The sequence below is a fragment of the Anser anser genome (assembly GCF_964211835.1).
Source record: "Anser anser genome assembly, chromosome: 5".
NCBI classification, from domain to species: Eukaryota; Metazoa; Chordata; class Aves; order Anseriformes; family Anatidae; genus Anser; species Anser anser.
This window is the reverse complement of record NC_139725.1, coordinates 43,056,546-43,071,750: the sequence shown is the minus strand read 5'-3', so window position 1 is coordinate 43,071,750 and position 15,205 is coordinate 43,056,546. Positions and strand designations below refer to the sequence as shown.

Sequence of the window (15,205 nt, the reverse complement as noted above, 5' to 3'; positions counted from 1 at the left end):
GAGCTCACCTTCAACAAGAATAAATTTGCCTTCCCTCTGGCTGCACTTTCTGTTGGATCACAGAGGGAGGAAGAGCAACAAAAAGCAAGCAGTTGGATGGCAGGAGTGGCAGCAGGTAGCCTAGCCACCAGGAACAGAAAATTCAAAGGAGAATTTCTTGCTAATTCCTTCAAACTCCAGAAGGACCCACAGCCTCTAGACTAACAGTAAGTCACCCAGAGGCATCCCAGCCCTCTGCCTCCCTGTTGTGTTACACTTCCCCTGTTAAAAGTCACTTTTCAATAGAGAGACTACTGTCCTCTCTCCCCACCTTGTTAGACCACCATCAATAGGCCACCTACTCTACAAATGACGTGAAGCACTTCTGCCTCTTGACCTGGCAAACTACAAAACACATCATAGAGCCTGCACTTATCTCGAGAAATCCCCAAATCCACCATACCACCCCAGATTTTGATTTGCCCCTAACCCACACCCTTACATTGCTTTAACATAACCTACTCTTTTACTGTCACACATTCGCTACCCAAGAGGTCACCCGCTGCTCTTTGCCTTACTCCCAGTGCTACTTTGGGAAACAAACTGACCACAAGGTGAAGTTTATCATATGAAAGTCATTTTGCAAATACGTAAACTGGATCATTAAATATTTACATAAGATGTTACATGGTTTTGCATAAAACTTGGCAGCTCTGGAATGCTTATTTGAGACATCTAACCAGGGCCTGGGAAAAGGAAGAAGAGAAGAGAAAAGACCTTAGAGTGGGAAGAAGGAAAGAATAGTTAATCCCTTTTCTCTCAAACAAGTGCTACAGAAAAAGCACACATTACGATAGTCTTTTCCATGACTGCACATAGGGTTCCTGCCTAAATGTCCTGGAAATAACTAACGCAGCATTTCTATAAGCACGCTCCTCACATTTTTTGCTTGGAGTCACTTTTCTCAATCCCTCTTCCCTCCCCGCTGCTCCTCATGTATTAGTCTTTGGCTTCCGTGTTAGTCTACTGGCTGCCACTTTGTTCAGGGAACTAAGGCCACATAGAAAGTTATTTGCACCACTCATTTCTCTTTATGGTTGTCATGAACTGCTGCTAAAGTCAGGACTAAAAGAAACAAGATGCCCTGAGGTAACTGTTCAACAGACTAGAACTGGTAGAAGAAAACTACAGATGCTTCCATTTTAAACAGTATCAAGGTCTGGATTCCAAAATGTCACCTGGGAGTTGCCTTGCAGTACAGGTCAAAAAATAAATACAGGAGTATGTAGGGACCATCACACTCTCCCCTGTTGTCAATATAGATTTTTTTATTTTTCCAGCATCTGTCAGTTAGCAGAAGCTTAGGAATAGAAGCCAAAGCTTGTAGGGGAATTACAAAACTCAAAAAGGACTTTTGGTGATATATCTACTATGGCCGAATGTCCTCTAACCAAAGGTAGATAAAATTATTCATGCAGTTTTACTATTAAAGAACAAGATTCGGGAGCAATTCTACCAGCTGCCTGCAGGGAAAGAAAAACACTTGGGTGGTGTTGTTTTTTGTTGTGGCATTTTTTTGTGTGTGTTGTTGTGGTTTTCTGTTTTTTTGTTTGTTTGTTTAAATCTTTTCATAACGACTTTGAGTTTCCATCATATGCACTGCCCCTAGCAGGATATGGACAGACACAGGTTGTCTAGAGAGGTTGTGGACTCTCTGTCCATGGAGATACTCAAGGGCACCTGGGAATGGTTCGGGGCAGCCAGCTCTGAGTGGCCCTACTTAAGCAGGAGATTTGGACTAGATGACTTCCAGAGGTCCCTTCCAACCTTAACTACTCTGTGATTTTGTGAACTTCTACTGTTTCCCACAGTTTCTAGTTTCTTATATATATATTTATTACACTTACATATATCAACACATATTTTAGTATATATAATCACTTTATATATAAGCATATAAAGATATGTATGTACATATATGGTAATATAAATTTTATATATTACATATATTTATGTATGCTTTATTCATATAAATAAATATACATCATACACACAGTACTGTGTTATAGACAGTAACAGCCTGAGGTCCAACTACTCAGTTTTACACCAGCAAATTCAAGGTAAAAAACCCAGTCTAAAAGGAGATAACTGGTGCCTGCATAGGTAAGTTTCTATATTAAGAAAACCATATGTATATAGGTAGATCAATCTTTCCCCTTGGTGATTCAAGCCCTGTTCATCTCAATAAAAGAAAGGAAACAGCGGAACCCCTCCTGACTGGCTGCACTATCCACCGCTGCAAAGTCCAGTGGGGATGCGTAGTGAAACACACTGCTCCTTAGCTCCTGGGCGAGCTGATGTCTACTGAAGTGGCTGCTGTTTGATCCCAGGTGTCCACACAGAAATAAGCTGCATTCCCTAAGAAGCAGAGGCCTGCCAGGCAGGGGTTACTGCAAGGGGGGACTGGGCTGCTGCAGCAGGCTCTGGCCTAAGCACAGGCTGTGAGGTAATGTGAATTCCTTGGCTCGCAGCAAACACCTGAATTCTTTGGAAACCACAGGAATCCAGCAGAGAAAAGGTAAATATCCCAGCGGAGCCAGTGCTAATTAGGAAGCCAGGCTACCGAAGGAGGGGCACTGTGTGGAGGAGCAGGGTGAGCTCAGGCAGCAGAAGGCAACCAGTGGCAGCGCTGGGAAGCCCATCTGCCCCCTCCGCCATTACTGGCAGTCTCGTGTCGCTCTGGAAAGTTTCCCCCCAGCTGCTGCTCCTTGGGCCCTTTGCAAGAACATTTGGTTTTTAGCTCAGTGTTACTTTTTTTTTTTTTTAATTTAAATCTATTTTTCAATTTCAGTGTAAATCAGACTAACAAATTCCTGCTGGACTAGGACTCTTCCAGCCACTCAGGCTCAGAAATAAGGCTGCCTAAATCTTGTAATTTAGGCAAGAAGTAGGCTGTGGATAAGTATCCCAGAAAACAAGGAGACATTTCACTATGTGTCAAGTCTCCATTATGTCTGGAGGCACCAAGCAAAACAGACCTCCAGACCCCTTTCTGTCCCACTGGGAGATACACAGGAAGAGGGAAAGTCAGATGGGAAAGAGGAGCATCCCTAGATGGCAAAACAAGGAAGGCTGTCACAAACAGCATGGGCTATTCCTGGCCCCGTGTCCTCTTCAACTGTACTTCAAATACCAGTTAGGCAGGCTCATTCTCGTCATCCCAGCTGCCCCTCCAAAAAAAAAAAAAAATCAGCATAATGCATCAGTTCAATAGTTGCCGTAAGGGCTGCCTTGGGTCTTCCACTTGCTAATGCCCACATAACTAGTCACCGTGACATGAAGAAGGCTGAGGTACATAATGACTATTTTGCCTAAGTCTTTGCCGACAAGAGCTCCAGCACATGGCCCGGGCCCCAGAAGGCAAAGGCAGGGACTGGAAGAATGATGAACTGCCCAGTCTAGGAGAAAATCGGGTTCAAGACCATCTAAGGATCCTGAAGGTGCAAAAATCCATGGGACCTGATGAGATACATCCATGGGTATGGATATTCTATCACATATTTTAGAAGTCTCAAATAGAACAACACATTTTTAACATGAGACCAAATGATTGAGACTAACATGGGTAAGCTTGTCAAGACTACCTCATTCTAGAATATATGCTTCATGCGGTCAGTCCAAACCTACAGCTTCAATACAGAAGTACCAGCTAGAGGTCTCCAGGCTGCAAGTCACAGATGGTCAATGTAGATGATTAAATACAGATATTTAGCAACTTGGTGCCTGAAAGGACAATTACCAGATGTATGCAAGCATGCTTCATCTACCTATTTTTGGTTTTTTTTTGGCACTTCCTAAGTTCTAACTCAATACACTTTTGAAGAATAAAGGAAAAAAAAGCTTTATGGTCAACATCTGCCTGAAAAGTTGCACTGAAGAACGTCAACCAGGACAAACCAGACAGTTATTCAGTATTTCTAGCACAAATCAACCAGCAATAGCTGAAGGCTTTGTTACATACCTCTGTGTATATACCCTTCAGACCTCCTTCAAAGGAAACTTTTTCTTCACTTTTCCACATGGAAAATGAAATACAAGTCACACAGGCTTGATCCATAATCCCTTTCTTCTCCTCAGCATTGAGGCCTCAAATTCCTGTCTAGATCACGTCATGACAAGTCTAGCTGTGCCAAGAGAAACCAGGCCTAAGGAAGTATCTAGTCAAACATCAGATCACAAACGTGTATAGTAACAAGTCTGTCCCTTTACAAGATCATTACATCTTATGGTTTCCTGATAACGCTCCTTTTCTGGTAGAGGTTCCAGCTTTACTGAAGCAGTCAGGTTCCTCTTGGATTTGCAATACACAAACCATAAGACTGGAGGAAAACATTACCTTTCAGACAGGCTAAAAGAAGAAAATAGAAGAAAAAAGTCCCTGACTACACTTCAGGGACTACCTATGCTTTCAGAAAGCAACCTCTGTACATGGAAATCACCACATAGTATCGCAATTACTAGCAAAGGTCCGTAGAATAGATTCCTTTGTTCTGCTGGTGGGTTTCCCCTTAGATTGCTCCAATACTGACTTTTATTCCAGGCTCCTATGTTACCTCTCAGTTCTCTGCTACAAATTGCTTCCACACTTAAGCACTGTTTCTCCTAAATAAAGAACAGAAACCAGCTTCCTCTCCCAAAGGTTAAGGCATTTCCCCCTGCCCCACACAAATTTTGTCCCAGCTTTAAACCAAAGTGTTACAGCATGTGAAGCAATAAAGGAGTCTCTCCCAGCACTTAACACCGCAGCATTAAATGGAAGGCCAAGGAGCTAAATAAAGAAGCCAGAATCCAGTAGCTCCGGGATCCTTACCTTTCCAACTGTGAATTTGGAAATCCAGAGTATGGGAAAATTCCAAATCACTAAAACTAAAGACCATTAGTGCCATCTGCAGGCCATACAGAACATCCCACCTCAAGTTTTCTGTCACCTCTACTCGCACTTGAGCATTGTGTTCCAAAGCAAGTTTGCCAACACTTGCTGCACAAATATAACTCTGCAGCCACAGACAAAGGGAAAAGTTTAAGAGTAATTAAGAATATTGCTCATAAATTTATACCTACCACGAGAAAACATTTAACTACAGGTCTTGTTGCAAGCCTTTAGCTGTAAGCTTGAGCACTACTCAGCTGAAGTTACTCAGTGAGCAGTTGAAATTCAGTAACAGAACTAAGACTATCCTTGGACCAGAGAAAACACATCTTGCTGATCCCTCTACATCAGTCCCACAACTGTGCAGCTGACATTATCATGTATCTAGTGCTACAGTTCATCTCCATATACTAGCTACCTCCAACAAAGAACTGTGAGATAGGATGAAATTTAAAGGAAAGGGTAACTATTTACCACATGCTATTAGTAATATCAGCGTCCTGTGCATACAGGACATATTTGTCATGTATATGGACACCATGTGATCTAGATTAGATTCCATGTGCTTAAGCTATAATCAAAACACAGTAATGATTTTAGAAAACTGAAAAGTAGTATTATTGCTTCATGAAATCTTACCAAGACAGAGTCCAGAATTCTTGAGACTGATGCTTCTGGATGCATAACCAGAAAGAAAATTTAAGTTCTTTGCTCAGGACTGACTACAACACTGTTTCAAGCTCTAAAGCTGAATATTCTGAACCTCAACAGAACAAAGAAATTCAGTCAGCCAGCATCCAGGTTATCAGGTAAGGATACCAGCTCACGAACTCAAAAAGTTAAGTTTCGAGCCTCCAGTACAAGAAGAATGTCAGAACTATTAAAATGGTCTGAAAAAAACACAGTGTATAAGGAGCAGCTGAAGAGACAAAGATTGTTCAGCCGACAGATGAGAAGGCTAGGAATGGATCTGACTGCTGTGTTCAACTACTTAATGCATGGCTATAAAGACAGAGTCAAGTTCTTCCCAAATGAGCATAGCAAAAGGACAAGATGCAACAGTCCAACTGCAAGGAGGGAAGTTCTGATTAGATAAAATTAAAAAAAAGACAGATTTACAGTGAGAAAGATCAAATACTGGAACAGGTTGCCAAAAAAGACTAAGAAAATTCCATTCCTGAAAGATATTCTAACCTTTATGGTATAAAGCCGCAGAGTACCTATTTGAACTTTGAAGACAGCCTTGGCTTGAGAAGGAAGCTGACTATAAACCTCCATACTTCCCTTGCTATCTAAATAGTTTGATGATTCAATCTTAATATATGCTGTCTGACCAGTATATTTCAATCAGAGGAAGATACTGGCTTCCTTCCTTATTTCCTTTCCTAGACCTCTGATAGGAACAGAGTAGTTAAAAAATCAAACACCTACACCCCCAACACACAAACACACACACACCAACATGGAGTAACAAATTTGTCTTCAAGAGACAAAAATGCTACATATCGTGGAACTGGAACACTGGCTTCCTTAACAGAGCAGAAAATTTGTGACAGATTTTTTTTTGTTTGTTTGTTTTTTATTTATTTATCCAGAAGCATACCTATTTTTTACAACAAGATCAGCAGAACTAACTTTAAGACATTGGTTATGATGCAACTCCTATTTTGGTGGTCTACTATAGATTGCTAAGACTTTCTGAAAACAGGCAATGCACATATTCAACACTGGATCATCTTTGACATGATTTTGTTCACCCCTCTTCACTTCCCAGTAACATCCAATATTAGCAATTAACAATTCCCAAAAGAGAAAACTTGCGTGCCAGATATGTTTAAGACTCCTTTTCCAAACTGATGACAGTTGTCACATTTTTCACTGACCAAAACGAGCCACCTGTTCCAGTCCTCATTTAGGGAAGCAACCTATTCACAGCATCGTTGCAGGCAAACGCACATCGCAACAAACCTGAAGGGAATCTGTTCATCAGTTAAAAGGAGTAGTGTATTACTTGTGGGATCATCCTTAACACATCTTTCTGGATTCAGCATCTGCTTCAGATAAAAATATGCTGGATTCAGTACATGCCTCGGTCAGAGCCATGCAGGCCCAAACCCTAGTTATTGAATTATTCTTTCTGGCTCTATGAGGTGGACTTAGAACAGATTTAACAGTGCTCAGGACTGTTGCACAAGACAGCCCTATGATGCTCTCATCTTAAACAGTTAAGTTTATGGTCTGAGCTGGAACTAGCAAGGATTTAATTCTCTTCACTTGGAATTTTGGAGGGGTGATTGTTTTAAATTTATTAGTTGCTCAGCTATTTAGCTAAACTTCTGTGATGAAAGAGAAATGGGTATTTTTGGCAGATGAATGTTCCTCCTGGGAATCTTAAGTATCTTTCATAACTTAAATGCAAAAGAAAATTGACATCTTGCAGGATAAGAACAGTGAACCAATTGAGCTTCTTTACTTGATAATGCAGAAAATACAAACGCTGACCTAAAATTTAAAAGACAAGTTGAAGGTATTAAGACAGAAGATACCAACAACAGGTCTCTGTTTTTGCCTTTATGATTAAATGGAAACTGAGAAAGTTTAGATTCCCTTCACCCAGCATGCTCCTAGGCTGAAAGGAATGAGAAGAGGTATCAAGGCACCAATAGTTCACAATGGTTTTAAGAACCTGACCTTTACAACAAACATCCCATTAACGGTATGTGGCCATTCAACTCTTAAAAGTTGAATTTTTTTTTTTTATTACTTCCCTTTGTAATAAAGTCCCTCACTAAAGACCTTATAAAGTCAACTGACAGGACAATGCATAATGAAATATCATCTACAAAAACTCTGTGGAGCTCCAGAACTGACATTTCCTTCCCATTTGCTACCATCTCAGAAGTACAAAGGCAATCCAAGACATCTCTTGACCACTGAGTGCATATACACTAAGGAAGAAAAAAAAAACTCCCCTACCTGGCCAGCCCTTCCTCGTAGAGATAGATGACAAGTGGATCATAGGATGTAACCAGAACATACAGGCGCACATCAAATTTGAAATCTGAAATACAGTTGTCAAGAGTCAGTGACTGAAAATATCTTTAACATACCATATCCAACTGAGGAAATTCAACAGACCCTCCGAACAGTGGGAAGAATAAACCATTACCTGCTGCTGCCATACTGTGCTTGAAACTTTCCCAGTTTAAAAAGCCTCCTGATTGCAAGGAATTTTCTATTTACTTTTTTTTTTTTGAGAACTACTGCAAGATAGACCACTTGATTATTCAGCTAAATTCCTACAAAAGTTGTTGAGCTCTTCACGTTCTAGAAACAAGAAAGAATGTGCAAGCAGGAAGCAATTTCTAAGCACACTCACCATCTATTAGCAGGGGGTTGCTGATGTAACGAGAAACCAGGATGTTGTCTTCTAGCACAATCTGGTTTGGCTACAGAAGAACAGAGAATCCAGGAGTGAGAAAACCAGGAGGCTCAAGGAGTAACAAGATGACTAGATCAAGCCTACTATTTTTCCAGCTTTCACCTACTAACACCACTCTGCACCAGTAACTATGTCAGGGGTGGGGGGAACATGACCAAAAAAAAATATCACCAGTCAGTCACAATACACTTAAGGTAATTAGATCCTGACCAGAAGCTTGGGAATGATTGCATTTCCAAAAGACACCCACTGAATTTTCCAGTCAAGCGTTCCTTAGAGTGAAATACAGGTTTAACAGACACATGGCTAAATAATATAAAATAGGCAAGAGAGAAAAATCTGAAAGTGACTGTCATTGTTTGTTTCCTGAGTGTTTAACCAGACACATGGAGGAGGGATTTTCTGGAAGCCACTGGAAAGAGTATGTAACTACAATTGGTGAGGAAGTCACAAGTGAAGAAAATTAATACTCATGAATTAATGGATCTATGGCTAGACCCAGAGCTGGTACCCAACCCTTTTGCCTACATGAATAAATATCTTCTACTGAGAATCAGTTCACAGCGGGGGCTAAGGTAGGAGAAAACTACTCTTGTTGCACAGAACAGAAAGCTCTATCTACGACAAATACACATTGCAAAGTCATGGGACCTGCTGAAAAAACTTCTACTTCTTCGCTGTATCCAAGTCCTCCTTCTTGTAACCAGTTTTAACTACTCATGCAAACAGTTTCTTGCAAAACATTTTCCAGCCTCCAGCTTGCAAAAGAGCCAGAAGAACCCCATCATCCTGAATTTATTCAATTTTATGTGTATTCAGCCTTATCAGTGTCACAAGCAGGAAATCTAGGCATATAGAGTACGTATATACAACATGAGAGAACAAGCTCAACTTCCCTCAGCATATCACCAAAATGACAGCTTCTTTTACAATGGACCAGATAAACCGAAGAGGTTTTTTTTTGCCTTTAAAAAAAAAAAAAAACACATTTGTGATGAAATTTTGGGAGACACTCCCTTAACGGAATCACACTTTAGGACACTGAAGTCTTTGGGCCAAACTAGCTAAAATGTTTCTGGAACATATGTACACAAAGGGAGATTGGTCCCGGAATGGTCTTTTCCCCAGTTCATGGCCAACTGCCATGTAAGCCTAAACTCGTTCCTCTCTTTCAAGCGGAGCAAAAGCTGAGTGCAGCTCTGGAAATACTTACTTCATACACTTGGCGAATTGCTCCCTTATTTTATGGGAAAGAATCCAGGTAGAGAACAGATGAGACAGCATGACCCCTTCAGCGCAGGGGAGGCTAAAGGGGTTTGAGTGAGTGAAAACAAAGTGACTCACCAGTCAGTTTTGCTGCTGAGAATACTTATTGGAATATCCTCATGTGTTTTGGCTCCTGCCCAGATATATTTGTTACCTATGACAAGCTAACTCCCTGCAAAAACCCCAGAATGGCAACAAAACACTGTAACCAGCATATTGAATTCAAAGAATCATTCCTATTACTCAATAAAGGCACACTAGCATTTAGATTACAAAATTCTAAGACTGATACACATCTTACTGTGTCATATAGTTTCATTTTATCTAGTCTTTTACAGGGGTGACAGGGAGAAAAGGACACTGCGTGAGGACTATTTAGGCTGCCCAGGGCAAACAACCAAGGAGAGTTCTGGGAATCTTCCCAAGGCCAGCCTACTGTCAGCCACAAGGAGAGCATGAAGTAGCACAGATTCCCAAACCGTTTCAGGGAGTATGAACTTGTACCTAGTAAGCCAAGACTTGAAAGTACCATATAGATTGCAAGATACACACAGCATATAAAGAAAGAGCTTAGTTTTGGTTACGCAGTATAAGCCAGGGCAGACTTTGCCAGCTGCTCAGGACCGTTAAACTGCTCACCCATGTACTGTTGAAATCCAGAGCACGGCCGTTGCCTGCTTAGATGTTTGCATGCACCTTGCCTGGAAACCTGCATAGCTTTGCAGACCTTGTTACTGAAAAGCAGCCTTTTTGATGAACACTTACGTTATTTATCAGGTAGACTCCTCGACCCCTGGAAGAGGCCACGGGCTTCACTATCCATGGGCCCCTGTCCTTAGAATAGGTATCTGGTTAAAAAAACAACACCACAAGTCTGAAGCATCTTTAGTTTCGCTTATTTACAGAGGAGCAAGAACATTGCCTACAGTAAAGCCCTAGAGAACCCCAGTAAGAGATCAAGGCCTACTTTCTGATGTCCAGTTTTACCCCTCAGGACGCACTGCAATTACTACAGTTCCTCCTGCTGCTTTGATATATTCTTTTCTCTGCTCTACACCTCCTTTTGACATTTCTCTCTTCAGTATGCCCAGATATTAGTTAGGGATATTATGAAGCTGATCGTCGTCAACACTGGGCTCCAAAACTGAGCTTTCTTTGCGCACAAAGTCCACAATCAGCTTCTTGAGGACTTATATAGGCATGGAACAGGCAGCACAGTGAAAATGATATAAACAAATGATGTGCACCTTTTCTACTGTCTTTCCAGCTTCAACAACACTGACGTGATCAACAAACTGGAATATTAAGAGTGATTCCCTTCCCCCTACCAAGTTATTCTGCTTTAAGTCTGGGCATCAGCAGCCATTCACTTACTGCAGAAGTCCTGGTACTCTGCTGGGAGGATGAAGGTCTGAGGTAAGATATGGAATGCCTTGAATCCATGGGCCAGCTGCATACGACTGACGTTCTTGTACAGCCTGTCCTTCCGTGTCAGTTCATACGACCTGAAGTCCCAAAACAAGAGACTATCCATTTTCCCAGCATAAAAAACAAAGAAAACATCAAAACACCACCGCACTGCAACAACCTCTTGTCCTAGTTACTAAAGGATCTGTAGCCCTGTCAGATATCTCAGCCCTAACCTGCAACTACTCTTCAGTTTTACTGTCTCTGCTCTATGGCTGTATTGATAATCACCCTCATCTGTAGTGCCTCTTGCTATTCCCAAGAGGGACTGAAGCACAAACTGTTATAACGGTGTTTGCAAACTTTAACAGGTGATACATGACTACAACTGTAATGAAGAACCCCAAGCCCCAAACACCTTACTTATACCATCAAATAAAGGGGGGGTGCAATCAGTTTTTGGGCTATGGACAAGCACTTCAGCTCACATACTATCTCCCCTAAACCCCTAAAGACTGTTTAGAATGAAGACAGTATGTGGCACACATCCAGCATGCTGGGACTTCACAGTATCATTGTCACACAAAAAAAAAAAAAGCAAGCTATCTATACTCACATTTCTGCAAACCACGACAAAGATGTTCAGCAAAATATGATGTCAAAGCCTTACCTAGGGAAATGATTGACTTTCTGAATATCTGTAAGGGAACGCAGCAAGTAGGGCTTCAAGTGTGATCCCGTCCACATGAGATTATAATCACTGCTACTAGGGTGCACCTAAAAAACAACATGGAAAAAAAAAAACACGTAAAGCTACGGAAATAGTGAGAAACACCACCACTTGTCCTACAGACTGTGCCCTTCTGTCTGTGGGGCCACAGCAATTCCGGTTTAAGACAATTTCCTTTATTCATCTCTAGTACTAGGGCAATTCTACACAGACTCCTATCTTCAGCTATTGTACAGTGGTGCTTGGAAATAAATATATCAGTTTTCTATACAAGCTACGGCTTTGCTCTTTTAATAGACCTTGTAAACCCAATTTATAAAGCATTTCATATTTTCCCAGGAAACTTGGGAGACCAATTCCCCAACTTTGCCCTATTCAGAAGAAAATTCACCACCCAAACACTTCTCTCAAACTGTCACTAGCTGCACGTAGGACATTCTTTAGAGCAAGGAAGGTGATAGAAGAAAAAGAAACATATGACACCACAACAATGCTTCCGTGAGCTTGCAAAGGCTGAAAGATTAAATCCTTCAGATCTTCCCAAGGGCGTGAAGCAACGCTCTAGAAGCAAGAAGAGAAATGCACAATAACCTTAACTTAAATATCCCTTTTAGGCTTAAGTCTGCAAAATTAGGTAAAGGATAATCCTTTCAGAGTGAAAAATCACAACATTTTTCCCCAGCTGACAAAATACGGAGAAGAGCAGGGGAAAAAAGAAGGAAAAGAGAAAAAACACAAAGTGGGTCCAAGGGAACTTCCTGGCTCTAATCCTGCAGAGTAAACAACAAAAAAACACCACACACATAAGACATGTACACATGGAGACACACCTTGCAGCTCAGCACAAAATCAGACTTGCCAACTTGCTGGTAATCCCGAGCTTGTTGCACTCACCTCGTGGAATCCATGGGCAGTCAGTATGCTTCGGACCAGGCGGCTGTCCGTCCGTACAATCTTATAGGACAAGTGGTAGTGCTCTGTTAAGAAAGCAAGAGACACAACGCTAGAGTCTGCACACAGAAGAATAAACCCAAGTTACCCATGCTACCAAACCACAGAGAAGAGCACCATAGGACTCGGCACAGAAGAGCTGCACTTAATCCACAGTAGCAGCACATAACAGACAGGTACTTTGTGTCACCATTTGCCTACATCTTGAGGCATTAAATCCAATGATGGCATTGAAGCAAATTACATCTGTCATCAGGTATAACATTTCTACATCGCTGAACGCTGTCCTATCAAAATAAAAACCTGTTCATTTGTTAGGATGTCCTGATATATGTATTTATATATTATTTTTTTAAACAGCTCTTCATAGCCTGCTTTATAACACTCCAAATAATGATTTCAGCTCCTTCTTCTCAATTCAAGATGAGTATTCCTAGCTAAAAGCAATCATGCCATATACCCCTCATTGACACAGTTAACGTATGTGACCACTTTTAGTGTTTTATTTTGGTCTTTCAAGGTCTATGAATTTTTGTTCATGTCTCATTCAACTGTACTGATCTTCCAATAAATATCTGCAAAAACAGTTGAAAAATAAAGTAAATAGGACAAGTATTAAATGAAAAAAAAAATATTTCCTGAGTAAAAAGTCATGATTAGGTCTCAGAAAATATGTTATACCAGTAAAAATAAGTCTAAAGAAAAGACTAAGAAGCATCATCATCTGGGACTAGACAAAGGTCTAAAGGATATTTAAGAAGTTGCACTGTACAGTAGTAGACTTGTTAAATAACAAAAAATCCTCTACTGCCTGAGAAAAAGCATAAGAAACACCACACTCCAATTAGGACACAAGTTACAGTCAGCATCAGCTTCTGCCACCATTCAAGTACGTTTGTAACTCACATCAAAAGGATCAGGAGTTTTTACACACAAATCACCTTCTCCACCCCTTACCCAAAGGAGCCAGGAGCATTTCTGCTTGGCTAGGACATTAGAAATGAGTGCACCAATTATCTAAGAAAGGGAGAAGCAAGAGAAGAAAGAGGTGTCAGCATCTACACAAGAAAAAGCTGAGTGGATTTTAGTTTTTCCCCAGCTCAGCACATCCAGAAAGAGTTCCCAGCCATACACACCCACAAGCACTAACTCTCGCAATCTGGAGTGACTCTTTGTAACTTTGCCTTATTTAGAAGCTCTCCCTTGTTTGACACTAGACAGGTTTAGTCTGACTGCAGTGCTCTTATAAAAGCAATCATTTTGCTTACAGCCTTACTCACAGTTGTGAGGCTGCAGAAACAGAGACTTGTTTTTAAAGCTTACTACTATTAATACCACCGTAGGGCTGGCGCCTCTGTTTCGTGATGAAACCCTCCCAAGACTCAAACTGGAAGGATTGATTTTAAGTTCTCAGCTACAAATTAGTGCATTTATCTTCTGGTCATAAGTTCTAGCACAGCCTCCAAATCTGATTTGTTCCAAATCAAAGCATTCCAGGACCCATCAGAGGGCCAAAGATAGGCACTTGTCACAAACTAAACATGATAAACATTCACCGATTGACCAAGTGTTTCTGAATGTCTCAGAGCTCAGAGACAAGACTGTAGTTTCCTTCCTATCAATTCCTCTTCCCCACAAAGAGAAGGGAACATCTCACTGTGAGACTTCTGCTTCACACCTTCAGGCCAGAAGCTGTCGCCTTGCTGCACCCACCTCCTATTAGGCGGAGATAACTGTCGTTGGTCAGAATGGCATCAGCATGAAAGACGAAGATAGGGATCCGCCTGCAGCCGCCACCAGTCCACCTGATGCACGGGTGATCCCTAAAATAGCAAGACAGTTAGCATTAGCAGCTGCTGAGCCTCACGCACACAGCAGTTACTGACTGGGAGGACGCAGCAGTTCCCTGTGCTTGCCCATGCTTGCTCACCTAGCCCATGGGCAGGACACGCGGACACACGCGAGGTACCCTGGTTCTCAGCTAAAAAGGGAACCTTCCAAATGATCCTCTTTGTGGGTCAGCCTTATCATTTTAAGTAGGAGCTTCGCTTAATTTGTATTGATTTTATTGAGTATAATTTGGGAGAAAACCCTTGAATTTTCAGCTACATTTCTCTGGATTTGTAGCGCATCCGAGAACAAGATCCATAGCTCAGAGTAGGCTGTAACTACTGATAGCCACACAACCAGACCTTACAACACTGGTTTCAGTCTCTAATTTAAGACAAGAGATGAAAATCTGTGTATACTGCCTGGTTGTAATCCTGGGCTCTAAAGTGAGCAAAAGGGCACTCCTACAAAATTTGACAGACTAGAGAAGATTTGGCTCAAAACAACGAATTTGTGTGTTCTTCCTTTCTAATTTCTGCCAGGCGCAGTGGAACGTGAGCCCAGAATTCAACAGCGATGCCCCCAGGAAGCCACTCAAAGCTCCTCCAGGTTCCAAGATTTGTCCTGCCTAAAACAACAGCCCTACATTGGGAACTACCAGTTGCTCAGG

The 15,205-nt window shown here is 41.4% G+C and overlaps 1 protein-coding gene across 8 annotated transcripts in view; it reads right to left on the bottom strand.

The window, feature by feature from the left end:
* Positions 1 to 15,205, bottom strand: part of TTLL5 (tubulin tyrosine ligase like 5) — a 128,528-nt gene that overhangs the window by 111,753 nt on the left and 1,570 nt on the right. For all 8 annotated transcript variants that reach the window (XR_014585487.1, XM_083839744.1, XM_083839745.1 and 5 more), the window contains exons 2-8: positions 14,419 to 14,528; positions 12,649 to 12,731; positions 11,695 to 11,801; positions 10,992 to 11,122; positions 10,383 to 10,465; positions 8,289 to 8,358; positions 7,886 to 7,970 (exon numbers count right to left, since the gene is read on the bottom strand). Coding sequence is in view for 7 of the 8 variants with exons in the window: in XM_083839744.1 (XP_083695870.1) it covers positions 7,886 to 7,970; positions 8,289 to 8,358; positions 10,383 to 10,465; positions 10,992 to 11,122; positions 11,695 to 11,801; positions 12,649 to 12,731; positions 14,419 to 14,528 (669 nt within the window). In the remaining variant the exon portion in view is untranslated. The remainder of the gene's footprint in view (positions 1 to 7,885; positions 7,971 to 8,288; positions 8,359 to 10,382; positions 10,466 to 10,991; positions 11,123 to 11,694; positions 11,802 to 12,648; positions 12,732 to 14,418; positions 14,529 to 15,205) is intronic.